The sequence below is a fragment of the Sciurus vulgaris genome (genome assembly GCF_902686455.1).
Source record: "Sciurus vulgaris genome assembly, chromosome: 11".
Taxonomy (NCBI): domain Eukaryota; kingdom Metazoa; phylum Chordata; class Mammalia; order Rodentia; family Sciuridae; genus Sciurus; species Sciurus vulgaris.
The window spans coordinates 105,809,216-105,837,165 of record NC_136472.1 but is presented as its reverse complement, the minus strand read 5'-3'; the positions used below and the strand labels follow the sequence as shown (position 1 = coordinate 105,837,165).

The 27,950-nt window shown below is 33.2% G+C and overlaps 1 protein-coding gene across 2 annotated transcripts in view; it reads left to right on the top strand.

Annotated features, from left to right (window-relative positions):
- The window catches only part of RDX (radixin), a 73,546-nt gene that overhangs the window by 5,824 nt on the left and 39,772 nt on the right, over window positions 1–27,950 (top strand). For both annotated transcript variants that reach the window (XM_079101620.1, XM_079101621.1), the window contains exons 2-7: window positions 7,444–7,518; window positions 14,614–14,697; window positions 18,706–18,801; window positions 19,290–19,564; window positions 25,677–25,760; window positions 25,970–26,116. In XM_079101620.1, the coding sequence (XP_078957746.1) occupies window positions 7,507–7,518; window positions 14,614–14,697; window positions 18,706–18,801; window positions 19,290–19,564; window positions 25,677–25,760; window positions 25,970–26,116 (698 nt within the window). In that variant the 5' untranslated portion in view covers window positions 7,444–7,506. The remainder of the gene's footprint in view (window positions 1–7,443; window positions 7,519–14,613; window positions 14,698–18,705; window positions 18,802–19,289; window positions 19,565–25,676; window positions 25,761–25,969; window positions 26,117–27,950) is intronic.

The window sequence follows — 27,950 nt, the reverse complement described above, 5'->3', positions numbered from 1 at the left end:
TCATGTGCCAAAAAATTCTTTGCATTTTAGGCTGGAAAGATGAATAAGATATTAAGGAGTTCACTCCCTAAAGGGAATATATATACATATATGCCATATTATGTGTCTTAAAGTGTGTTACGTGCTATTGTAGTGGTTTGTATAAAGTAGAAGTAATATTCATTGCAATAATGTTCTGACCATTCTCCTGTGATGTGAGTTCTGGATATTTCTTGCTTCCTGCTTTAAAAATTTTTGAAAAATCTTCCCATTATTTCTGTAAATTAACTGATTATTTTTCAATAAGCTAGCCAGAGAAGGTGTATTTGTCATGAAAAATCTCTCCTAGAGGGAGCAGGAGACATAGATTTCTCTGGACTATGATTAATTGACTCAAGAACCCTTAGGTCCTTCTGGAGTGTGTGGGATGGATTAAGTTTTGTTAGGTACCATGAGAACTCTTGATATTTAAGCTGTTTGTAGGTTCTACACTTAGAAAAATGATACAAAGTTGGTTTGTCAATTAAGCAAAGGTAGTTTATATATCAGAAGACTCCTACTTATATCTAATCTACATAGAGCATGATAATTATAGTTGCTATTAAATGTGTCCAGTAATCTGACCTTTAAATTTATTTTGGTTGTTGAATTAAGAGGGATTATTTAAACAGTTTTGGATGGAGATAATAAAGACTTGAATTTGGGAAAACTAGTTGTGAAAACCTTTTTTTTTTTTTTTCTTCTTAAAAAATATTTCTTTGTGGTTTTAGGATTCAACCCAGGGCCTTGTACATCCTAGGCAAGAGCTTTATCACTATGCTACATCCCCAGCCCTGTTTTTAAGTTTTACTTTGAGACAGATATTGCTAAATTGCCTAGACTAGCCTCAGACTTGTGATACTTTTCCCTCAGTCTCCAGAGTAGCTGGCATTAGTAGGTGTGTGCCACTGCCCCTGGCTTAAAGCCTTTTCTTATTTTTTTTTTTTTTTTTTTTTAGGCTTATGTTTGTTGTCTCAGTGTTCATTAGCTTGATAATTTTATAACATCAAAATGAGAAGAAAATATTGCCCTTGACACCAATCAACTGAAAAAAACTTAAGCTTAATTCTACAAAAGCAGCAAATATTTGAGGAGCAACATTCCAGTTTCTCAAAAGTGAGGTTAATGGTATTTATGTTAGTAGAATTACCATGTAGCTTTATTGTGTCCATGAGAAATGCCGTCTACTTTTAAAAATACTTAAGAAATGTATTATTGTTTTGAAAAAATCAGCTGTAGCTGTATACAAATTGGGTATTTCAGAACATGTAAAGTGTAGAATTATTTGTGAGAATTTCTCAAGTCAATTTGAATGTGTGCTGCTTTCCTGCTACATAGGACTTACATGAGTCTGTTTTTGTTTTACCATTTCTACATACATATGAATTTTTAATGTTTTCATAAAGTTGATGATTTAACTTACTTTTTGGCATTTAAAACTAATAATCACAAATGATAATGTGTTATTTGCCTTTCTGTTCGCCTAAGGAACAACACAGATATTATTTTTCTTTTAAGCTTATAAGACTCTTTTAGAGGAGAACCTAAATTCAGTCTAAAATTGTGTTTTTACTGTTGTAGTTCTTTATATTTAAGTTTTAGAAATTTGCTTCGTGATTTCATTTTTTAAAAAATGTTGAATATTCGATTTCCCTGAAAATACTCCTGAAGCAGATATCATGTCTACGTTAGCAAGTACATATTATCTTATTTAGAATTGCAAAACAGCCTTACAGGAAATCAAGTGACAGAGGTGATCATATCACTTAATCATATACCCTTAACAACATGTTTAGAGGTAGTCTTTCAACCTGATATGAGTAGAGGAGAAAACTTTAATAGCCTGTTTCTTGAAAAGTGTTATTGTTTAAGATGAGCTTGTCTAGAATATTTTAGAAAAGCAGACTAGGATAGTCAGAATCCCCCAGGACTAGAATTTTAGGACTCCGACTTTGTTAACTCACCCGTGACTTTGGGCAAGTCACTTATGTGAATCTTAATTTCTTTATAAAAGGATGAGGTTTTGGAATACCTGTGTAGGGCAGGAAGAGGGAGGGCAGTTATTAAGAAGATTAGGTAATGTAGGTCAAGAATCTGTAGAATGAGCACTACCCTTCTTGCTTTTGGTGTTACTTGTTTTTTTACTTGCAAAGTGGGACTAAAATTTTCTCTTTGCTTCATCTGGGGATCATATGACATTTCATAGGTAAAAATGCATTATTATTGCTATTAGATTCAGCATTAACACTGAGTTAAAAATATAATAAACATAGTTCTTTGTATGTTCTTTGGATCTGGGGTATGGGAACTTGGATAGAAGAAAAATAATTATATCTTTTTTTACACATTTTCGTCCATAATGATTGTAGGCAATGGTAGCATTAGCAGTACCAGAAACTGTTTTCATTAGAAATTGCAAATATTTTTATAATATATTAAATTTCTCTCAAGATGACATTTATATTCATCTTTACTTACAAATTAGTTACTAGATGCATTAGTAGATATGTTGTTTAAAGCATTAATAAAGAAGCACGTACATTATTATGGCCTAAATTTGTTATATTTTGATGTAATTGATTTCTTTTGTAACTTTATGCATTATCTTGTGCACTTAAAAAGACTTTTCTAGGAGGAGGTCCATAGACTTGCCTAGAGTGTCCCAATCAGGGGGCCCCAATGACAAAGAATTTCTTTTGTCAATGATGTTACTATGTTGATTTGACTGCCAGAGTTACCATAAGGTAACTAATAATAGTTCAGTTTATACTTGTCTTTATTGTACAGCTTTCCTCAATAAATGGACAGAAGAGTTCTGGAAGTTTAAGGAGAGACATTTGATCAGAGACCATTTGAATCTCAAAAGACAGAAAAAAGGGTTGGGGGAACAGAGTATCTTAAAGGTAATATTAGGCAGTCTGGTGTAAATTATTGAAGCTTCATTGTAAGCTATGTGTGAACTAGCCTTAATAACACCTGCTTTACCACCTGAGAGGTGGAAGTCTGTTGTGCCTCTCCCTTGTAAACATGAGGCTGTTTTTCCATTGCATGAAGTACAGAGGAGACTGTTTTGGGGTCACCCTCAGAATTGAAGGACAAAAGAGAGAATGTTTTATATGAATGATTCGTCTTTAACACATGGCACTGTGTTTAAGTACATATTCATGTAGGTACTTTTCTGGAAATGGAAAGCTTTAAGACTACTTCCTGAGTGTAGCTACCACAGTTGCACTTCATTGCTTCTGGGGAAGTCATTGTGGAAAAGAGTTAGGATGAGATCATGTTAAGAAATTTAGGAGTGGGAAGGATTAAGAAAATTAAGAGTGAGGAGGAGTACGTAAATTATTTCCTCAATAATGTCATGAGAAAAGGTGGAAATATACAAATATTTGATATCCAAATATGTATATATATCTTTGGTAAATAATTTAAAGTTTACATATTACTATTATTAGTTAGAAAGTAAAAGAAGACAGTGAAAGATGTCTTAAAGAATGAAAATATTTTTTGAAATTCTCATCTCTGCTATTTTAAATTAGGAATTAAAAAAACCCTGATTAATACTAAATGCAGGATTTCTGTATTTCCAGATACACTTTGTAACAGTACCTGTGTTTTTACATCGTGGTGATGAATGGCTAGTTACATATTCTGGTTTTCCACCTAGCTTATGTAAATATTAACACAGTCCTAATATGCAAAAACAAAACCCTCTCCCCTCAACAAGAAGACCCTGGAGTAGCTATCATGTTATCACATAGTTTCCACATTACTTTGTGATTTTAATCACTGACTATTGTAAAGTGTACTGCTGAGAATATCTTGGTAGAGATTGCTTTCTTTTATATTATTTTCTTGGGGGTTTATTCCAGGAATAGAATTTCCTGTTCAAAAAAGCTCTTGTTATTATATTAGCATCTAGCTTTCTAGAAAAATTGAGTCAACTTATGGTGCTGCCAGTAATATTTATCTATTTGTTTACCAACACAGTCTTTACAACATTATCATGTATAATTAACACAATTTGCTAGTTTACACAAACAGTAGTACCTAAAGCCATTTTCATTTGTAGTTTTAGTCAGTAGCACAATTGTTCAGTTTTTAAAGTAAGATTTGTTTGTGAAGTGTTTCTCACTTTAGTGTTTACTGAGGTGTGTTTTAATAGCAACTTTATTACAACTGTTGCTTATTTTTCTGTTATTTTAATTTTGATATTTCTTTTCTACCTATGTAGGTTTTTAAAATAAAAACATATTCATCTATTTTTATCATAATCTGTATAGCCACTTTAGGTAGTTTCCTTCAAAACTCAAATTGGTATTTTTTGTCTTTTCGAAAAATGATTAACCTACTTAGATGTTATTAAATGGTATTATAAAATTATAAGTCCAGCTTCAGTTTACTTATTTTATTATTATTATTTTTTTAAATTTGGCAGTGGACCTTTATTTTATTTATTTGTATGCATTGCTGAAAATTGAACCCAGAGCCTTATACGTACTAGGCAAGTGCTGTGCCACTGAGCCACACAGCCTCACTGAGCCACAACCCCAGTCCCAGTTTATTCATTTAGAATAATTTTGTTCTTTCATTTTAAGAAATTAATTTCATAAATTTTACATTTTCATTCTAGAAATTTTCAAACATTCTAATTCTAGAGTTTCAGTATTTTGGAGTATGATCATTTTGGTCTCTTTTCTCATACTTCTAAAAAAGAAATGTGACAACATGCCATGGATGTTTTTATTTGCAGTACTGGGGATTGAACCCAGGCCCTCACATAAGCTGGACAAGTGTTGTAGCGCTTACTAAGTTGCTCAGACTGGTCTTGAACTTGTGATCCTCCTGCCTTAGCCTTCTGAGTAGCTGGGATTACAGATGTGCAACACTGCCCCAAGCTCTATCAATGGTTTTATAACCTGCCCTTTTTTTGGGGGCGTGGGTATTGCACCCAGGGGTACTTAACTACTGAGCCACATCTCCAGCCCTTTTTGTGTCTTTTACTTAGAGACAGGGTCTTACAGAGTTGTTCAGGGCTTTGGTAAGTTACTGAGGCTGCCTTTGAACTTAATGAGGCCCTATGCAATTTCGTGAGACCCTGTTTTAAAAGAAAAAATAAAAAGGGTTGGGGATATGGGTCAGTGGTTAAGCACCGCTGGGTTCAATTCCCGGTCCCCCTTAAAAAATGAACACTGATTTGGAAATAGACATTTTTAGAAGCTTAATTTAGAAGCTTCCATATTTGTGAAGGTTTTTATTAGGCTCCCCACTTCTTCACAGTTTGTGTAGATCAAGTATATTTGTAGGATTTTGGATGCTTAATTATCTTGTGTAGGACCCTGGTTCTGTGTTTGTTGGCCTGTGGTGTATACTTTTATGTCAAAAGAGCTCTCTTATTAAGGTTAAAACTTTAGTGTGGAGTATTTTGTTTGGAAGATCCTTTCCTGTAGAGTATAACTTGAAGTAACTCTAACATTAAAAACTCAGATAAATTATTTCAATATTTACCTGCCTAACTGGTCCCTTATTTGAGAAATACCTTTTCTGTAATTTGAGTACACTTAGTTTGTAGAGTCTGGCATATAATTAAATGTTTGCTTTCTTTATTCTTCTTTACTAATGAAAGATTGCATTGGAGGGATACACCAACCATATGGTTTAGAAAGTAGTACAGTAGATGTGGAAGTTCACTTGAGTACCTGCTAACTTGCCCAGGGTTTGGTGGTAGGGAATGATGTGGTAAGGGAATGTTGAGTAATGAAATTAATGTAAAAATTGTTCTAGGATAGATTAAGGCAAAGGAATGAGTTAGATTCACTCAAGACTTCTCATCTGTGTTAACAGTTGCTAGAACAAACCGGAGTCTTCCAAATGCTGAGGGAATAATAGTTAATTTAGAATTATTTATGCAAGAGAGAAGAAAAGGAACTCTTCGCTGGAAAGATAGAACAATTCTAAACCTAGACTCACTTAAAATAGCCTAAAACATAAATAAAAAGCTTGTATTTTAGAAGAGATTAATGTCCATATTCATTAGTTGAGAAAACTTGGTACATTTCTACCAAACTTGATTAAATAGACTAAAATGAGTAATAATAGACTGTCAAGAAAATGTTAAAAACTTGGGTTAGTTTGATATAACTTGTAAAATACGTACTATACAGTGTATTTATACCTGGAACAATCTGGAAAGAAAGAAACTGACCATGTATTAAACACAAAATGCTCTAATGAATTATTTGACTGTAGAAGAATAAGCTTAGGAATAAATAATAAAAATCAGCATCCTGCCTAAAATTCTCTAACCCTTCCATTTGAAAACTAAAAACAAAACATTTCTCAGTATGACTAGAATCATGGTTGGAAATGGAAGCATTTAGAGTTGGACATCAATGAAAGAACTATGTATAAAAACCTAACCCACTAAAGTAATACTTAGGAAAAAATGCTATACTTTCAAATATAAGACATGATTTTTTTCATAAAATTTTCCTTAGAAAAGAATATTATTTGTGTTCTGAAGAATCTTTCATTATAAGATGAAATCTTCTTTTTGAGCATGAAAGTTCTATTCAAGAAAGGCACCTTGATTTGAAACCCCTTTAGTTCAATTGAGTTTGGAACGCTCGCAGGGCTCATCCGGTGAGTGATTTAAACATGGAAAAAGAGGCTGAGGAATGTAGATCAGATTTGGTTAAAAAATAATAGTAATAATGAATAAGTACAAAAAAACCTGAGTAGTTACAATGTAGATATATTAAGAATTTTTCCTACAGTACAAATGGCAGGGTGTCCTATGGGAGCCACAACCCTAGCCCTAATGTCATAATTCTTGATAAGATTTGTGGCCTTAGGGGGAGAAGATGCAATTTACCATTGATCTTAAAGGACGATTCTCAATTTCAGTGAATGCTAGTAGCTTGTTGGCGAGAGCACGAAAATCGTTAGTGGGCAGAGCTATGACCGTTTTATAGATGTAGGTGGATAAGCTACATTGGTACTTCATTGAGATTTTAAAACTTTCAAGAATAATTTAAAAATTTTGTAGTTATATTAGAATTTCCTTTTGTCTTTGACAGTACAAAAAAATGGTTGAGAAATATTCTTGACTCAGTTCTTTAGAATCTGAATCTACCCATCCTCACCTTTACTGTCCTTTTCTCTATTAGTCAGGTACAGAGATGAATACAACACTGAGAGAGGCAGCATTTGGGCCCTTAGCAAACATGTTTCTTTGATGTATTGTCTGTAAAGTTTTTATTATATTAACAAGTGTCAGATTTTAATCTTCCTAGGAAATGTGAAATATTAGTAGAAGACATTGAAAATTAGAATAGATAATAACTTCTGATGCTTTAATTTTTATATAAGTGGTAGTTAAAAACCTTATGTGAAAAAGATAATGTTATTCTTTTTCTTTAACAGAAGGTGACAACAGAATTATAGACGTGAAGAATTTTTAAAGAAAGTAACAGAAAGAGAAGGAAAATGCCGAAACCAGTAAGTGAATTTTATTACTTTTGATGCTGCTTACTTAAAACAATATTATTAGCAGTAAATTTTGTTTTGTTTTTGTTTTTCTTCTTTGAACAAGGCAAAATACGGGAAAGTTGTTCGAAGAAAATGCACTGTTACTATTACTTGTTTTAGATTAGTGGGGCTACCGCATAGTATTGTGGGCAGTTAAGGTTAAAATTTATGAGTTTTGGGGTAAATCTGACTTAATTGTCTGCCATTTAATCTGGATGACTTTTGTTAATTTAATTCAACCTATCCAGATTTTAATTTCCTCTTATATATAAAATGGGGGTATACATTTAGTTAACTTAAGGAGTATAATGAGAATTAAAAGAATCTTGTACACATTCAGTGTTCAAAAATGGTAACTTATTGTTAAGAGAAAATAATGAGAGGTTGGGAGAACCCATTTTTTTTTTGAGGCCTTTTTATTTTTTGAGACAGGGTTTTGCTAAGTTGCTGAGGCTAGGTTGGAACTTGTGATCCTCCTGCCTCAGCTTTCTGAGTCACTGGGATTAAAGGCATGTGCCACTGTGCCTGGCTGCATGTTAATTTTTCCATTGTTCTCACACACTAGCTTTGATGCTGGTGATACTTCTACTGACATCATATAGTGCTAGTGATACTCATACTGATATATAGTCTTAGAATTGTACACCTTTGATCATTTTACTTAATTTTAGAATTATATGGTTCTTGACTAATGCGTATTCTTCTTGTCCTAGAGTAAATGTCCTTTTCTTCATCTAATAAAAAGGGGTATATATTTCTTTTTCTGTAGTATTTCTTTTGGACATTAGCTTTTTAGAATAATTGTTGGTTATAGTTTTAGATTTTTTGGCATGAATATTGCTTTGAAGACTCAGCAGGTAACAAAGTGCTTTGTTGGTAGAAAAGGATAAAAGGAAACAAAAGGTATAAAGATCAGAAAGGAAGAAGTAAAATTTTCTGTTTGCAGATGACATGACTGTTTGTGAACTGTACTTATGAATCTATAGAACAACTACTAGACCTAATAACTGAATTTAGCAAGACCTCCAGAGAAAAGGTTAGAGTAAAAAATAAAATAAAATAAAATAAAATCAGTGTTTTTTAAAAAATATGTAATGGCAGCAAAGTTTGAAAAATGAAGTGACTGCATAGAAAACATAAAATACTTAGGAATAAATGTACAGAGGCAAAACAAGATCTCTGTACTGAAAACTTGCTATAAGAAATTAAAGATCTAAATATATGGAGAAATAGATAATGTTGATAAATTTGTTTATTAACAACTATTAAGATGTCAGTTCTCCCCAGATATGTTGGTAGTTTTAATTCAATTTCAGTCAGTTAAACCCCTGCGGACTTCTTTGGGTGAAACTGTCAAAATTGCTGAAGCAATTTTAAGAAGGAACGAAATTGGAAAATTTACACACCTTCATTTCAAGACTTACTCTCAAGCTACAAAAATAAGACATTGTGGTAATTGGGAAAGGATAGATAATAGGATCAGAGGAATAGAAGCACACCACACACATTACATATTGTAAGATTTTTAATAAAAGTATTACACAATTTAATGGGGAATTTTAATTATTTTTGACAAATGTTGATGAAATGAGTTATCTATACAGAAAAACATAAACATTAACTCATATCTCATAATTTCCTCAAAAATTTACTCTAGATTGTAGACCTAAGTGTAAAAGCCTAAACTATAAAACTTTCAGAAGAAAATATATGAAAAAATTTTGTGATCTTGGATAGGGACAAGTTTCTTAGTACAAAGAAAGTTCGAACCATTATGGAAAAAATTGGACTTCATCAGAATTTTTGCTCTGTGAAAAAGAGCAATAAGAAAACAGCAAGACAGAATGGGAGAAAATAATTGCAATATAAAGTTCTATAGTTCAATAACTCAGTTTTTAAAAAAATGGGTAAAAATTTTGAAAAGATGCTTTATATAAAGGAAGCTGTGTTAATTGGCCAGCGAACCCAAAAAGATTCTAAATGTTTTTCGTTATCAGGGAAATACGAAATAAAGGTACAGTGAAATAACATTTTATGCACTAGAAGAGCAGTAATTACATATTGATAATATTAAGTGTAGATAAGGATGTGGAATATCTGTTACCCTAAATGTATTTCTAGTAGGAATGTGAATGCTTATAAGTACTTTGGAAAACTTTTTGCAGAGAACATTTATTTGTTGTTTCTGAGAGTAGAGTCAATTTTAAATGTTCAGGTATGTGGTTAGTGCACTGAAATATCTGGGAGATTTTTTTTCTCAAACTTTTTAGGCCAAAATTTAGCCAACCCTTTTCTCCCCACTCACCCTAATTAAAAATAAAGTGTATTTTTTTTCCCCAAACACGAAGGTTGGAGAAAGTTAATTTGGTTTTTCTGTTTTACCCTGATCCTGTTGACACAACTTCATACTTAGTATATATGTAACCTTGGTGAAGCATAACTTCTGTAAACTTGATTCAGTTGCAAAGTTGATTTGATAACAGGTGCTTTGATTACCTCCGAGAATTGCTGTTAAGATCAAATGAAAAGGATTTAAAGCTGTCTTATAGCACTTTTTAAAATTGAACAGTATATTTGTAGGTAGCATTTTTATCTATCACAATGCTATTATGTTAGCATGTAATAAGTTTATTATCATTATACTTAAATGAGTTCATATTTAAAAATTTTATCAGCTTTAATCTCTAATATGGTACATACTGATGTATGCAACCCATATAACAAAAGCTTTTTGAGTGCTTTATAATTTTCAAGAGTGTGAAAGGATCCTGAGCCCAAGAAGTTCTAGCCCTAGCCTTTTAGGCATTTATATAGTATTTATAGTTGAAGCTGCCTCCAGCTAGCAGGAAGAGAAGATAAAGCACAGGGATGCATGCCCACTGTTTTATGCTTAGGTACAGGAATAGTCTGCATCTGTAGTGCTCACTTTCTATCGTGAGAGAATAGTCACCTGTTTTTTACTGTGCATGAGCTGAGAATGATTTTTTACATTTTCAATGGTTGGGGGGAAAAAAAAGATTGTTTTGTAACACATTAAAATTATATGAAATTTAGATTTCAGTATCCATAATAAAGTTTTATTGGGACACAGTATTCTCAGTTGTTTATTACGTTTGGTTGCTTTGTTGCCATAGGGGCAGAGTTGAGTGAATGTATGAGCTACAAAACCAAAATATTTGCTGTTTGGCTCTTTATAGAAAAAGCTTGCTAATTCCTGCTTTATGTAAACACAAAGGTTTACAGACTCATTGTAACAATTGACAAGGGAAATAATAGGACCAATACAAAATCAGTTTTATTCCTACAGAATCAAAAACAGAAAACAGTTTGAAAAGATATTTCATCGCATTCACAATTCTTTTTTTGAAACCCTTAAAACTAGATGAGTGAGTTTCAGAATTTGGGATTTTTAGTAGTTCAGAAAAGTGACTATAATGTGCATGTTACATTATGTCATGAAACTTTTATCATGTTTATGTCATCTTAAAACATTAACAGTCCTATAGAGAAATGTGTGAATGTTCATATGAAATGGAATGAATTAATTTACCATGAGTATTAGTCTCACATTACTTCATGTCAAATTTTCACCCAAAATTAACTAAAATTTCAGTCTTAAATGCTTTTAGGATGTCAAAATTATATATTAAGGATAGTGGACCCATATTTACAATTGCTACAAAACCTTAATGTCCAAGGGAAAATATCTTAACAATGATTATTATGATTATGATTATTTTTATCAAGCAACTTTAGTCTCTTTCAAAAAAGACACTAGAAAACATTGAAGATGTCCTAAATCAATGTACATGAGAACTGTAGTTGTGGGTAGAGTTAATATTGGAAAGATGTTAGTTTTTACCCCAAGAGACTGATAAATATAGTATAGTTCTAAATCATAGATGTGGGGTTTTGAAAATTTACCATTTTATTTGGATGCAGGAACTAAAATACAGAACCAAGAATAGCCAGAACAATTCTGTAGAATAATGAGGGGAGACTTATCTTACTAGATATCAAGACTTCTTTGAAGATATAGTAATTAAAATAGTATATTAGCGGAATAGTTAAATAGGCTGGTGGAACAGAGATCCATGCCTGTACAGATGCTTGATTTGTGACAGAACAGTCTTTGGGGAGTAAATTAATTATGTTGAGATTTTTAAAAATTTCCATATTATTATCCATATAGGGATTAAGAATGAAATTGATTCTCTTTCATCATAAGCAAATATCAAAGAGAAATAATCAAAAACCTTTAAGATGTAGAATAAGAAATATAAGACTATCTTTGTGAATCCAGAATAGGGAAGTATTTCTTAAATATGGCCAAAAAAAAAAAAGTAACATCTGAGCCAGGTGCAGTGTTGCGCACCTGTAATCCCAGTAGCTCAGGAGACAAGCAGGAGGATCACGAGTTCAAAGTTAGCCTCACTAAAAGTGAAGTGTTAAGCAACTCTGTGAGATCCTGTTTCAAAATAAAATACAAAATAGGGCTGGGGTGTGACCTATTCTCTGTGGTCGAGTACCCCTGAGTTCAATCCCTGGTACCTTCACCTGCCCCCCAAAAGACATCTGTATTCAAAAGATTAATTAACATGAATTCAACATTAAAATTAAAATGTTTATTAAAGAGGGCATCATAAAGAATACAGAATGACAAACAGGGAGATTTTTTTGTGACAAATAACTGACAAAAGATTAATATACAAAGATGCATAAGTGTGAGAAAGAAATAAAACAAAAAATGGGAAAAGAAGACAGATGAGAACAGACATTTCAAAGGTGAGACTGAGTGCTTAGTAAGCATATTGTACTTGTCTTCTATTGCTCTGACTTATTTTGTAACCTGTCTGAGAACAGTTCTGCTTTTAAAGTACACTTATGACTAGTTTAGGCCCACCTAGATAATCTTTTATTAGTTTTTGTAGTGTTGGTGATTGAACACAGGACCTTGTACAGTTTAGGCAAGGGCTCTACCACTGAGCAACATCCCCCTCACTTTTTAATTAAATTTTGAAACACGGTCCAAGTTGCCCAGACTGGCCTTGAATTTGTGATCCTCCCACCTCAGCCTCCTGAGTAGATGGGATTACAGCCATGTGCCACCACACCTGGCCAGATAATTTCTCTTAAGGTCAACTGATTGTTAACCTTAAAAACATGTACAAAATCCTTTTTATCATGTAATGCATTATAATCATGGGTGAAACAATAGGGCACAGAGCTCTTGGGGATCATCTTAGAATACTATATGCCACATACACAAAAATGTTCTCAACTTCATCAGCAATTAGGGAAGCATATTTTAAGACCATATTTATACATCATTTCCTACTAGGTTGTCAAACATTAAAGAAATCTGTTGATACCATTAGTGAAAATGCAGATCAGTAAGAATTCTTAGGCACTACTGTGAGAATATAAATTGTTTGACTATTCCTAATTAAAGTGTTCAAGATGTGTGCATATATATTGTTATCTGGGAGTTCTCTTTTTGCATATATACATGTAGAGAAATTATGCATATGAACTAGGAGTTGTGTATAAGACTATTCATAACAATGGAAACAATGTCCATTGACAGAAAAATGGGTACATAAATTATTTCATCACATGTAAAGATGGTATAGATTTGAAAATGACTTGTAACTCCTCACAAAAACGTTCAGCTTAGAAATATAATTGAAAAATCAAACTATAGTGTATAATTTTAAATTTTTTAAGTTGAAATAGAATCTACAAATCAAAACACTGTATCATAGTGAATCCTAGTTATTTGTACAATTAATGTGTTAAGTATAGTTGAACTTTCTTAAAGAAAATATATCCATGTAACCATTGTCCATATTAAGAAAGAAGACTTTATTAACAAGTACTTAAAATTATAGTGTAGCTGAATACAATGTTTATATATATATATATATATATATATATATTTTTTTTTTTTTTTTTTTTTTTACACACACACACACACACACACACACCCCTACCTGTGAGGGATAGAACTAGTTTTTAAAGACGAGAATGACAGTCAGGTGTGGTGGTGCATGCCTGTAATCCCAGTGACTTGGGAGGCTAAGGCAGGAGGATCCCAAATTAAAGGCCAGCCTGGGCAATTTAGTGATACCCTATCTCAAAACAAATAAAAAGGGACTGAGATGTAGCTCAGTGGTAGAATACAGGACCAAAAGCAAAAATTCAGATTGCTATTTACCTCAGTTTTTACACAAAAAAATAGTATTTAGTATAGAGTCTTATAAATAAAGTGCTATAGAAAATGCCTTTTATAAAGTCAAGAGTATGTTTGCAGTAGGAATAAAACTAAATATGTGATTTTTAAGTTGAGAGAAATGTGGCATAGTGAGAAGAATTAAGAATTAGATCTCAGTTTAAACACTTCCTCTGCTATTTGATCTCCATGTGTGCTTGGGCAAGTAATGGGAACCTTTTGAGTTTCCATAGAAGTGAACATAGTATCTCCTAGTATTGTTGCAAGGTCTAAATGAGAATATAGAAAGTTCATGGCCTATTGTCCCAGTATATGTTAAGTATGGAGGAGACATTTTTAAATTTTTTTGTAGCCTTTTGATGACCCCCTTTCCTTAACACCTGCTCTCTCCAAACCACTTAATCTAGGGAAAGCACATTAGTTTAAAGCAAAGGTGCTGTGTGACTTTTTATTTTATTTATTTGTTCTTTTTAGTTATACATGAAAGTAGAGTTAATTTTGACATTTATACAAACATGAAGTATATCTCATTCTAATTAGGATCCCATTCTTGTGAATGAACATGATGTGGAGATTCACTGTGGTATATTCATATGTTCATAGGAAAGTTATGTCAGATTCAAGGAGGTGTTTTTAAATGAGGACTTCAGAAGTTCTTTTTTTTTTTTTTTAAATTCCCAAATAGATTTAAGATATCCTGTGCTTCCAATCAAATGATGTCATTTTAATAAAGGAAATATTATAAATCAGATAAAAGATTTTTCTCATGCCTATTTAATAAGTAACTAAGTATATTATCTTTCCTAATAATTATCTCTTCTGTTTTTATACAGATCAATGTACGAGTAACTACAATGGATGCTGAGCTGGAATTTGCCATTCAGCCCAATACAACTGGCAAACAGCTTTTTGACCAGGTATGATTTAATCACATGAAACATACAACTTTGATACCACATGTATGCCAGTGCATACTTTTTTTTTGAATTTGTCGTGCTGAGAATTGAACCCAGGGCTTTATCTATGTGAGGAAAGCACTCTACCACTGAGCCACGTCCCCATCCCACTAGTGCATACTTCTATTTTTTCCTGTACCATTATTGATAATCCAGCAGTGTAGCACTAGGAATTTTTCTCAGTACCTGTTCATATAATTTGAACAGTTATAGAGATATTCTTTATATTTATTCTTTCTCATTCCTACATTTGTATGATAGCACTTTTTTAACAATTTAAATTTTAAAACATACATAAAACCTAAAAACTGAACATAATGTGATGTCTCATTACATTGAGTTTTATGTATCTATACATTGTGAGATATTACCTTGTATAATGTTTAAGTCAGTTACACTCTCTGTCTCCTTGAACATTTATCGTTCCTTTATGGTGAAAGCCTTCAAAATCCTTACTTCTAGCTTCAGGTAAGGCCAGGAGTAGAATGGGTCCTCTGAAGAGTGCATAGGTACATGGGTCATCATGAAGCAAAATCCCACTTTTAATTGTGATATTAGATTGAGGCTAACTTCTGTGTATTGGGGGTGCTTATTTTGAGTGCATGCAGTCCCTTGGTTTGTTCCTGGAGGCTGACTATTCCTCCACTAGCCTCCTTATCTAGCTTCTATTTGTGGGAGTAAAATATTCGTGTGCCCAAGGAGATCCAAGATCTCTTAGGATGCAAAAACCATTGAAATGTTTGTTTCTACTTTTTCTTTTTCTAATTCTTTAAAAAATATATTCTTCATTAATAGAATAGTATACTTTATTTAAAATGTACAATTTGTAGTTATGTACCCAGCATTTTGAAATTTTTAGGTGTGTGATCAAAAGTTTCTGATTGCACCTCCAGAAGTAGGGAAAGAGCTGCTTGTGAGATTGGGCGTACTAGGGAATTTCACAACTAACTCTTCTGGATCCTCTTGGTATTAGTTGTGATAAAATTAGTTAAAGTACTGTGCCTTGTGCCCACTGTGGCACATCCCCTTTTTGCTTAGCCAGCATTGCGAATTTCACAAAGCCTGAAGGAAAGCTGAGGACATCTACGTGGGTTCGCTTTTCTCCGCTGCTTTTGCCCCATACCTTTCCTATTCCTGCTACCCTGAGCTTGAACGTTTTTCTGTGGCTCTGCTGGGATAGCTTCTCTTTTGCCAAAGTTATTTGGGGCCTCCTTTTGTCTGCATTAAATTTTTCATTGTTTGGCACTGATTAGCTTTTGCAACATTAGTATGAATCTTTATATTCCATATTCTACAAAATGTGTTTGTTATGCTAACCTTTAATATATCTTAGTACAACTGAACTTTTTTTTTAATTTTAAACATTCTCTTTCTTTGATATATAATTTTATTTCTGGTTATAGAAACAAATGCTAAGAAGAGAAAACTCCATCCACATAAAACAATTTGATAAAAGAACAGATAAATGAAAAAAAAACATAGAAATTTTAAATTTTGTTATAGCTTTAAAACATTTAGTATCTGACACAATTAGAAATCACATTCAAATTTCAAACTTAAAAAAAAGGTATTACTCCATTTAAAAAAAAATACTGTATGCTGTATGAAATGAAAATCCATGCTGGGCTACTTTTGATGAGGGTCTGTTGGTTTTTCTGATTCCAACACTTGCTTTTGCCCATGGTACTGGTGTGTGAATTCTACCCTGGGTGAGAACTTCTCCCACTGGCATGGGACATATCCCAGGGCCCAGAACCAGAATCTCACTTTACTGGCTACTACAGCTTTTTAAAGCACTGATATTAAACATACTGTGAAAATACTTTAGAGAGCCACTGTAAAAAAAACAAAAACAAAAACCACAAAATAAAAATCGCATTCCCACATGTACACATTCCCTGAACAACACTGCTTCTCCCCCCTCCCAAATTATTTTTAAGGTGAATTACAGTTCAGGTAAGGAAAAACAATTTCAGTATTGGCTTTAACCTCTCCCTAGCATGTACTGAGTGACCAGCCTTTAGGAATGCAGCAAAGTCTAAGGAAAGACCTGGTATTCCTCTTGTCTTTCTTTTTTCCCCGGCACATTTTTTTGAAGCAGGAATCAAGCTATATAAATTAAGGTATATGAGGAATCCAAAGTGTGTCCCTCAAAGAAAGAAAGGGAAAAAAAGGCAAACAAAAGATTTGATTTTAAACCCCCATTTTTATTGTTTTAAAACAAACAAAAAACCTGGATCATCTATCCCAGAAATTCAGAGGGTGCAGGCAGTTTGAACTCACACAGGTCAGATAAATTATAGGAAAAAAAAAAATCTGCTTCGAAGTCACAGGGCTCATTTGAACTTAGCCAGCATATCCGGAAGTTTGGGGACAGTGAGGCCTGCAATTGCTTTTACTGCAGGTAGAAAACCCTACTGTGAGCACGTCCTTAGCACTGGGACTGTCTTAATTCAGGCAGCTGCATGTCTTCTGGGGTAGCCTCTTGCATGGTGGTCACTGTGTCATGAGTATATGATGAATCAAATGATGAATCCAGGAGCAAGACTCCCAGGTAAAGATTTGTAAAAAGTAGGACTCTTCTAATTCTCCTCCAACTCTCTCATGGGAAGTGGTCAAGGCATGAAGCGAGAGTCACTTGGAGCTCTCTCCAGTGTCCTCAGCAACCTCCAAAACCAGGAGGATGCAGCCTGAAGATTCCACTGGTCAGTGATTGACTGCTTTTGCTTGACTGCTTAACCTAAGTCCAGAAATGGACCTGCTGCTTCTCACCATCCTAGGGCTTTCTTCTCACTGCTTTTTCTCTGCTGCTACAACAACAAGCAGGTGCAGAGAAAAATAAAATCCTGTAAGTGGCGTTTCTCCCACCAGAGGAAATACTGTTTATATGTAACATTTTAATGAAGGTTTTCAAGTGAGAGTAAACTGAAGGATCAATTTGCTGTATTGAAACCAAAAACCTGGAATATTTTAAGATTATTTTTAAAGATAAACAGAGAATATTTATCATTTAAGAGCTGATGTTAAATCTTGTTTTTAAAATGTTAACTTGCCCTCCTTTCTCTCATTTTATTGTAAATATTTTTTAATATGCTTTTGTTAAGTGTGGGTATAATTCTGGGTGTATATAGTAGCTGCACCACATTATTTACTGCAGTACTTTGAGTACCTGCCACAGGATTATCATTCCATGAGAGGGACCTGGATATTAAAATTAATAATATAAAATAGTAATCTCTGTCCTTAAGTATTAGTGAAGAAGAGTAAATAGACACAGTACTAAAAACACATTTAATAATAGTAGGATAGAATTAGTGTTCTGATAGCAGAATAAAGTACTAGGGAACAAGTGATTAATTTATCTAGAAATTGGGAGAGCTTTATGCACAGAGGCATGTTAGTTGACTTGGGCCTTGAATAATAAATTGTTCAACAGGTGACAAAAGTATAGAAGAAACGTTCTAGCAGAGGGTTAAAAAGCATGAGTAAAGGTCTAGAAGCGTGAAAGTTAAGGCATGCTCCAAGAATGGTTTAATGCTCAGTGAAGGTAGAACATAGAAGATATCAGACTCTTTTAAGCACCAAAATGAAACTATTTGCCCTAAATACCAATAGGGTATTTCTAAGGATAATTAGAATAGGAATGTAGGATTATGGCAATTATATATTTGTTCTCTGGACTTGTTATTTGTTGAGGTTGTGATGGGAGATGAAGTAAAGATGATACAAACAAGTGAATTAAGTATGAAGATTGAACTGATAGTATAAAATTGAATATGTAGACAACCCAAATTTAAATTTTCAGACTTGCTTTGTGAATATGTTCAATTTTTTCTTTAGGAAATGCCTTTTCCATGGCAAATGAATATGCCTATATCTATGTTGTTTTGTTCTTTTGAAGTATAGTTTCTAGTATCACCTAGTTGCAATGTGAATATTGATTTTTTTTTTTTTTTTTTTTTTTTTTAGGTGGTGAAAACAGTTGGTTTGCGGGAGGTCTGGTTTTTTGGGCTGCAGTATGTAGACAGCAAAGGTTATTCTACATGGCTTAAACTAAATAAAAAGGTAAATTATTGTGAATTTGCTGATAAATTTAAGGGTCTGATTCTGAACCTTCTTTTATAGTTACTTCTGTTCATCATTGCAAGATGTTATGTCTTTTAATTCAGTTAAGCACCATCAACTTTTCATTTGAGTAAAAAAGATATGCCCACTTTTCCTAGTTGAAAACTAGTACCCGAGAATTATTATTGTAAGGCAGGTATTACATATTACATAACTAAGGGTAAAGTGTCTTAAGAATATGAAGAGAAGTTTTCAATTTAGTTACTAAATCAGATCTGTGATTTGCAGACAGCTTCGATAACTGAGCATAGCATTGCTTTTCTAACATTTTTTTGTTTACACATATAAAATCTTACATAGTATTACTTGTAGGTTTAGAAACTTTTGTTTCACGTCCTCTTTTTTTTCCAAAAGCAACTTGATGTGACTAGATTCAGTTGTGGTAAATTTAAGATTTTTATTAATTATACTTGAAATTACTGTTCTAGGTGACGCAGCAAGATGTTAAAAAAGAGAATCCTTTACAGTTCAAGTTTAGAGCTAAATTCTTTCCTGAAGATGTTTCTGAGGAATTAATTCAAGAAATAACTCAGAGACTTTTCTTCTTGCAAGTTAAAGAAGCCATCTTAAATGATGAGATATATTGCCCACCAGAAACTGCAGTTCTTTTGGCCTCCTATGCTGTCCAAGCCAAGTATGGAGATTATAATAAAGAGGTTCATAAACCAGGCTACCTGGCTAATGATAGACTCCTACCCCAGCGGTAAGTGAAACATATCTTTATGTTATATTCTTTGAAGATTATATTCCACAAATTTAAATTTTAAAAATTGAGATTTTAAAAATTGAGATTTTTAAGTTGCCAGCTGGATCAGAGAGTATACTTTAAAAGTTGTGACTCGGCTATTTTGTAGATTTGTGTGCTCTGTAATTGCCTAAAGTTGATTTATCTCTTCTGCCATTATTTCTATAGGAGGGCAGTAAAAGTAATATGAGATTTAAGCTTGAGGGAAGGGTGTAAACTATTACTGTTTAGTAAAAGTTCTTAACACAATCACATAGGTGCTTAAATGCTGTTGAGAATAATAAATGGCACACTGTTTCCTCCAACTTTTAAAAAGGCCTTTTTTAGATATGTGACAGTAGATGTGTAACCTAAAATATCTTGAGTCTCAGTATCTAAATTGGTAAAATGAAGATAAATAATACTGTTCTGCTTAACTTCCAGTTTACAAATACAGTTCATGAATTGTACAGCTTTAACTGTAAAGTGTTATACTTTACTGTTACTTGGTAATATTTATGAAATCTAGAAAATACAGTATCAAACATTATATTTAAATATCTCAGTTCTCCTTCCAAACTTATTCTATGAAGCTAGTGTCACCCTGAATGCAAAATCAGACAAAGACACATCCAGGAAAGAAAGCTTCAGGCCAATATGCCTGATGAACATATATGCAAAAATTCTTAATTAAATACTGGTAAATTGCATACAGAAACACATTAAAAAGACAGTGCACCATGATCAAATGGTTTTCATTCCAGGGATGAAGTTTGGTTCAGCATACAGAAATCAATAAATGTGATTTGCCACATCAATAGACATAAAGAGAAGAATCACATTATCTGAATAGAAGCAGAAAAAGCATTTAACAAAATACAGCATTCATTCATGTTTACAACACTAGAAAAACTAATTACTAGAGAAATGCAAATTAAACAACTCTAAGATTTCATCTTACTCCAATTAGAATGGCTATTTTCAAGAACACAAACAATAATAGATGTTGGTGTGGATGTGGAGGAAAAGGCACACTTTTACATTGCTGGTGGAGTTGCAAATTGGTGCAGCCACTCTGGAAAGCAGTATGGAGAATCTTCAGAAAACTTGGAATGGACCCACCTTTTGACCCAGTTATCCCACTCCTCAGTTTATATCCAGAGGACCTAAAATCAGCAAACTATAATAACACAGCCACATCAATGTTTATTGCAGCTCAGTTCACAACAGCTAGATTGTGGGACCAACCTAGATGCCCTTCAACAGATGAGTGGATAAAGAAACTCTGTTATATATACATGGAATACTTATTCAGCCATAAAAAATAATATGGCATTTGCAGATAAATGGATGGAATTGGAGAATATCATGCTAAGAGAAATTAGCCAAGGCCAAATGTTTTCCCTGATAAGTGGAGAATGACATATAATGGGGGTTGGGGGGTGGGAATTGAGAGAAGAATGGAGGAACTTTAGAATATGTAGAAGGAGATGAGAGGGAGGGGGGTTTGAAAAATGGTAGAATGAGACAGACATCCTTACCCTATGCACATGTATGATTACACAAATTGTATGAATCTACATTGTATACAACCATAGAAACAAAATGATGTACCCCATTTTAGTACAGTGAATCAAAATGAAGTCTGTAAAAAATTAAAAGCTAAATAAAAAATATAATAAAAAAAAACAACACTAGAAAAACTAGTAGGAACATACCTCAATATTGTAAACACTATATATGCTAAATCCAAGGTCAACATCTCTAAATGGAGAATTGAAAGCATTCCTTCTAAAACCTGGAACAAGACAGAGATGCCCTCTTTTCACCACTTCTGTTCAACATCGTCTTACATTGTTAGTGGAACTACAAACTGGTGTAACCACTCTGGAAAGCAGTATGGAGATTCCTTGGAAAACTTGGAATGGAACAACCTCTTGACCCAGTTATCCCACTTCTTGGTGTATACCCAAAGGACTTAAAATCAGCGTAGTACAGTGATGTAGCCACATCAGTGTTTATAGCAACTCAATTCACAGTTGCTAGATTGTGGAACCAACCTAGATGCCCTTCAATAGATGAATGGATAAAGAAACTGTGGTATATGTACACAAGGAAATATTACTCAGCCATAAAGAAGATTAAAATTATGGCATTTGCAGGTAAATGGATGGAGTTGAAGAATATCATGCTAGGTGAAATAAGCCAATCCCAGAAAACCAAAGGTATCACGCATATCCTCCATACTATAAAGTAGATCAAGATCTTTAATAGAGCTCTGAAAGATATTTTTACTTTTTGTAAATGCAAAACAGTATATTATTATTATTGACTTCAGATTTCAGTTTTATATCATTTCCTCAAAGTACTAAAACTCTTTAGTTTCATTTTCATAGCTCCTGCATATAAAGACAAAACTACCTTGCCCACATTTGTTAATTTCCTTTGATTATAGGCATTGGTGTTTATTTTTGGCTAATGTATAATCTATTGATATATACTTTGTAAGGTACTGCCAACTACAGTAGCTTAAAAATTTGATATTGTATTCTGCCTTTTAATATTATTGAAATAATCTTAGAAAAAAGATAGAATAATGCTATTGTTCATCAGGAGAATCAGGAATATGGGATATTTTTAAGTCTGTTTATGTATATGAAATATTTGGAAGTCTTTGTTTCTTTTTGTTATATTGGAATACTGGAGATTCTGTAATTTGTAAAGAAGAGAGTGTTAATTTGGCTCCCAGTTCTGAAGGCTCCCAAGATCATGCTGTCACATCTGGTTGGCTTCTGTTATAGACCTCATGGCAGGAAAGTGGAAGGGAAGTGGGCTTTGCAGAAAAAGGCCAGGGCTGGAGATGTAGCTCAGTGGCAGAGTATTTGCCTCACATGTACCAGTCCCCAGTACAGCAAACAATCAAGAAGAGAGGAGCAGCCGAAGGGGGTTTTATAACAGCCAGGTCTTTGAGAGCTAATACAAGTCTCCAGAGCAAGATATTAGTGCCACCACTTATTAACATGGTTGAAAACTCAGTATGAGTTTTGGTGAAGATAAACTGTAGCAGTGTTCTTCTGGTTTTAATATTGTTCCAATCCCAAATCCTCTCAGGTATTTTTTTTTTTTCTTTGTTGAGGTGGGTTCTTGCTATACTGTCCAGGCTGGTCTCAGCTAACTCCTGGGCTCAAGTGGTTCACCTGCCTCAGCCTCCTGAGTCCTGGAACTACAGCTGTACACTCCTGAACTTGGTGGTCTCAGATTCTTTTAGGCAGTAAATTGAGTAGTGACTAATACAGAATTGCATTTCAGATAAGGATTAGTTTTTATTTTTGAGATACAAATTTATATATTGAAAACAGATTTGGGGGCTGTGGCTCAGTGGTAGAGTGCTTGTCTAGCACATGTGAGGCATTGGGTTTGATCCTCAGCACCACATAAAACAATAAAATAAATAAAATAAGGTATTGTGTTTATCTTCAACTAAAAATATTGGAAAAAAACAGATTAGGTTTGAAGTCAGTACATATGGTGAATTTTACAATAAAAATTATCCTTAGAATTTCTCAAATAGTTATAAAACAAACGTTTTTTTTTTTTTTAACAAGTACAACACAGATAATTGATTTTTCATTGTTAAATCATTTTCCTGTTTGGTTGAATAATGGATGAAAGAATTGTGTTACATATAACATAGCCTTTTGATTGAAAAAAATCTTTAAATACTAAAATTGCACTCAATTTATTTTAAATGCATGTGTGCTCTAACTCATTCTATTTAAAAAAGAAGGTAACAACTTTGGATAGGATTGTTTATCATTGTTAGTGCAAATGTTCTTCAAGATTTTTCAGGTTGTTATTCCAGAATTGATAGTTTATGGAGGACTAATTCAACTATCTAAGCTTATAAGAAACTTGGTCATAAATTTCTAGATTTTTTTTTTGTTTTGAATTAAAAAATTAATCCATGTGTGATACATAGCACATTTGTGTTATCTAAATATGTGCATAGAAAATGAGAAATCACAGGGTTATTTGGTGACAATAAGCAATAATTTGTTTATGGTGGATTAATTCTTATATTGAAAAATCCAGATAAGTAGTCTAGTCTCCCACAGTTGTTTAAATTCTGGTGATATGGATAATCAACTACCAGACAGTATCTCTTCCCTTTGCAATTTTTACATGCTAGGTGTATTGGATAGCTACTAGGTAGTTGGGTAATGACTTTTATCAAAATAAGGGGAAGAAAAAATAAATTTGGGAGGAGGGTAGATTTACTTTGATCTTAATTGGGTTTGAAATGTGTGTAGTATAACCCAAAGAGAAATATAGTATTTATTTGTGTATGTGGGTCTTGAACTTTTAGAGCAGTGTGAACTATAGATAGTTTTGGAAATAATCAGCAAATAAGTTGTAATTACCCCATGGGAATGAAACAGACTTTGAAAGTATATGTACTATGAGAGAAAGACATAGTACATAGATTATTGGACCTGAACAGAGGAAGAAGCCCCTCTAGAGGATAGTTAAAAAAAAAAAAGGGGGGCCAGCGATTCGAGAATATTAAAGGAATGTTATACCATAGAAAGTATAGTAAAAGAATGGGTTAAGGAGAGAAAGGTCAGCACTGTCTGATAGTACAAAGAGGTCAAATATGAAGATAAACTGCTGCAAGTAGAAACTGGTAGGGACTTTAGTTAAGAACAGTTTTAGTATAGTGTTCTGGGTTGAAGCAGGTGGCAGTAGGTTGTGGGCAATGCCTGTCAGGTGTGGAATTAAAACTAGTAAATGTGGACAGTATTTAAAAAGTTTACCTTTGGGGGGAAAATAGTCTCTAGGGGTAGGAAGGCATGGGTTTCTAGACTTGTTCCTTCAAAGGGGGAAAAATGGGTATTTCATTTATATGTTCTACAAATTTTTAGTACCTATTCAGTACTCTTACTGAGCATATAATGGTGAACAATTAGTTGCAGTAGGTTAAGCCTCTGAGGCTGACTGCATGCTTCTTGGTAAGCCCAGAGTCCAGACAGCAAGAGAGTATATAGACAAGGAAAATGTGGAAACATAAGTGCTGTGATGACGGACAAAACTATTCTCCCCAAAAGCAAGAGCTTGAAAGACAGTGCATGGAGAAAGGAACAGTTTGTAATAAGAATATAATGGTTAGACTTCATTAGGAAATTCACTCTTAGGTTGTACCTAACTTGTCCAGTAGAGGTTCCATCCCTAATATTGATTACCAAGAAATCCCAGGGTGTCATGCAAAATTTTTACATTATTAATACTACAGCTTTTGTAAAGTAGGATCTAAGGATTCATCCATAAAAGTGAATAATTATATGACCCAAAGAAAATTAAAAAATCATTATCTGTAGTGTGCACAGCAGGTAAATTACTAGCATGGTGACTTTGATGATTTGCTGTTAAAATATTAATAGAAAGTAAGAATGTATTTGTTTACATTTGTATCCTTCCTGTGTCAATTACTCAAAAGATACTAATGAAAAGTTACTTGCAGTGTATTGTGTGGAAGTAAAACTTTTCAATGTATGCTTCTTAAATGAGAGTATTACCTACAAAAAAGGACAAAATGAAGCTTACTAGTAAAAAGTAAATACACAGAATTAAAGAATAATGGGGGCCTAAGAATTCTGATTTTTCTGTCCCTTTTCTAGTAATTATTTATCTGGAATATTTAAATTCCCATAAGCACATTTACAGTAGCTATTTTAAAGACTGCATTTAAAATCATTTAAACTATCTAGAAACTTTCAGATTATTGAGATTCAGATGTAATTGTTAATTTTAAAAAATCCTGTGTATCTTCCCAGTCTAATGGTAACATTTTGAATAACTGTAGTACAGTGTAGCAACCAAGATACTGACATTGACACAATTTACCCACCATAGTTATATTTCATCAGTTTTATGTGCTCATTTGTGTATGTATTTAGTTAACGTGCAGTTTTATCACGTATATTGATTTGTATGACAACTACCAGTCAAATTGCTAAAAGGATTTTAGATTTTCAAAATAATGTTGATTTTGAATCACAAAGGTATTAAAATGAGATTTTTTTTTTTTTTATAGTGTTTTGGAACAACACAAACTGACAAAAGAACAGTGGGAAGAAAGAATACAGAACTGGCATGAAGAACATAGAGGAATGCTAAGGTATTTGACTCTTCTTTATATGTTTTTCATCAAGTTAAAGTGTTTTTTTTTTATTCAGAAATTTTTAATATTATTACATATTATGCCCCCCCATATCATTTGAGTTATATGATTAAAGCATTAATGTCAATCCAGTGTATTTTTGTAGTTTTAATTTGATATTTAGATACTTCCACTTAAATATATTACATTTAGCTTTATTTCAACAGGGAAGATTCAATGATGGAATACTTGAAGATTGCTCAAGATCTAGAAATGTATGGCGTCAACTATTTTGAAATAAAAAATAAAAAGGGTACTGAATTGTGGCTAGGCGTTGATGCTTTGGGTCTGAATATTTATGAGCATGATGACAAGTAAGTAAATTAGTTGTATAGTGAACTAGTTGTTATTCAGTGGTCTAAATGGCTTTCAGATTATGTTCTGTTTGTCTTCATTACCCTTACTTCCTTTTTTTTTTTCTTTTTGGTAAAGGGATTGAACCCAGGGATGCTTAAGAACTGAGCCACATCCCCAGCCCTTTTTCATTTTGTGATAGGGTCTTGCTAAGTTGCTGAGATTGGTTCCGAACTTGTGATCCTCCTTCCCAAGCTGCCAGGATTACTGGCATTTGTATTTCCATTTTCTTAGCAGTTTGAAGTTTCAGTGTTCTACTTCTCATTGTTTTTCAAGTGGGGTGACTTTTATTTGAATTGCAGTTTATCTCTTATGAGTTGTCTTACCAGACATAATTAAAATCTGTTCCCTCAATAGATAATTCCTTAGATATTATGATTATTATTAGATACTACTGACAGGTTGAAGTTAACATATATAAGAAATCAGAAGCAATGAGAGAAATTATAATAGAAGTATATATATTGGATTTTGAACGTTTTTGAATGTTTATATGAATTGTTTTGAATATTTTTGGCCATCAATAGAATATTAAGCATAGTGAACAGCATGATTATATTTTGAAAGTAACCAGCTTGTCAGTACTGTATTATACATAAATATACATGAATATTTGCTGTATATGGACATATATATATGTATGCTATATGGACATATATGAATATACATGTATTTATGCTACATATACATGTATGTAATACGATATAAATGTATCAGACTCTGATAGCACTTTTCAGGAATAATACTACAATTATCCATTATGACCAAATCACATAGGCAGTGAAGTCTATGCCAGTATCATTTTCTCCTAAGGCATTATTCTTTATTCTGGGTTGGCTCCAGAATTTTAGTTTTCAGTTTATACCTCGCTAATAAAATATACATTTCAAAGCCTATATTAATGACTCCAGAAAAGGAATTTTACAATTTTTACTCTAATGTATTATACAAAGCAAGTTAGAATGCTATCTCATTCACTAGATAAAATTTTGCGGTTTTTTGAAACACACAAATTACCTCAAGACTAATTATGAATGGATTTTTCTTTTTCCTTTAAAAAAATTTTTTTTTGAGCCAGCAGGGGAGGCTGAGGCAGGAGAGTCATTGAGTTCAGAGCCAGCCGTAGCAACTTAGCCAGGCCCTAAGCAACCCAGTTAGACCTTGTCTCTACATAAAATGTGAAAAAAGGCTGGCTCAGTGGTAAAGCACACCTGGGTTCAATCCCTGATGCCAAAAGAAAGAAAAAAAATTGTATTAGTTTCCAGGCTCACAGTATAATTCCCATAATTATATTCTTGTAATGTTTCAAAAGTAGCACATAAATGTAGTATAGTTTTTATTCCCTTAAAACTATTGTGTTCCAACTGTGTGCTGTGGCTCGTATCTGTAATCCCAGCTACTGGGGAGGCTGAGACAGGAGGATCATGAGTTTGATGCCAGTCTAGGCACCTTAGTGAGATCCTATCTCAAAATAAAAAGAATTGTGTGTGTGTCAGTCAGTTGTAGTTATGTTCCTGTCACTTCCTTTTCAAGAAGAATACTTTGATTTAGCTCAGTGGGCATTTGGGGCTAAAATAACACCTGCATATTGAGTAAAGAATGTTTTATGTGGAAAAAAATAATTTTCTGTGCTGTAGTACCTATCTGCTTAAGCATTAAAGGTAGTACAAATAGTTAGAAATTCTTGCTTAGTTATCAGAAGCCTGGATCACTTATTGGCTAGTGTAAGGGTCACAGCCATTTCTCCCTATGTGATTAGGACAATAGTGATGCATTTGATGGATAGTCTGAAAA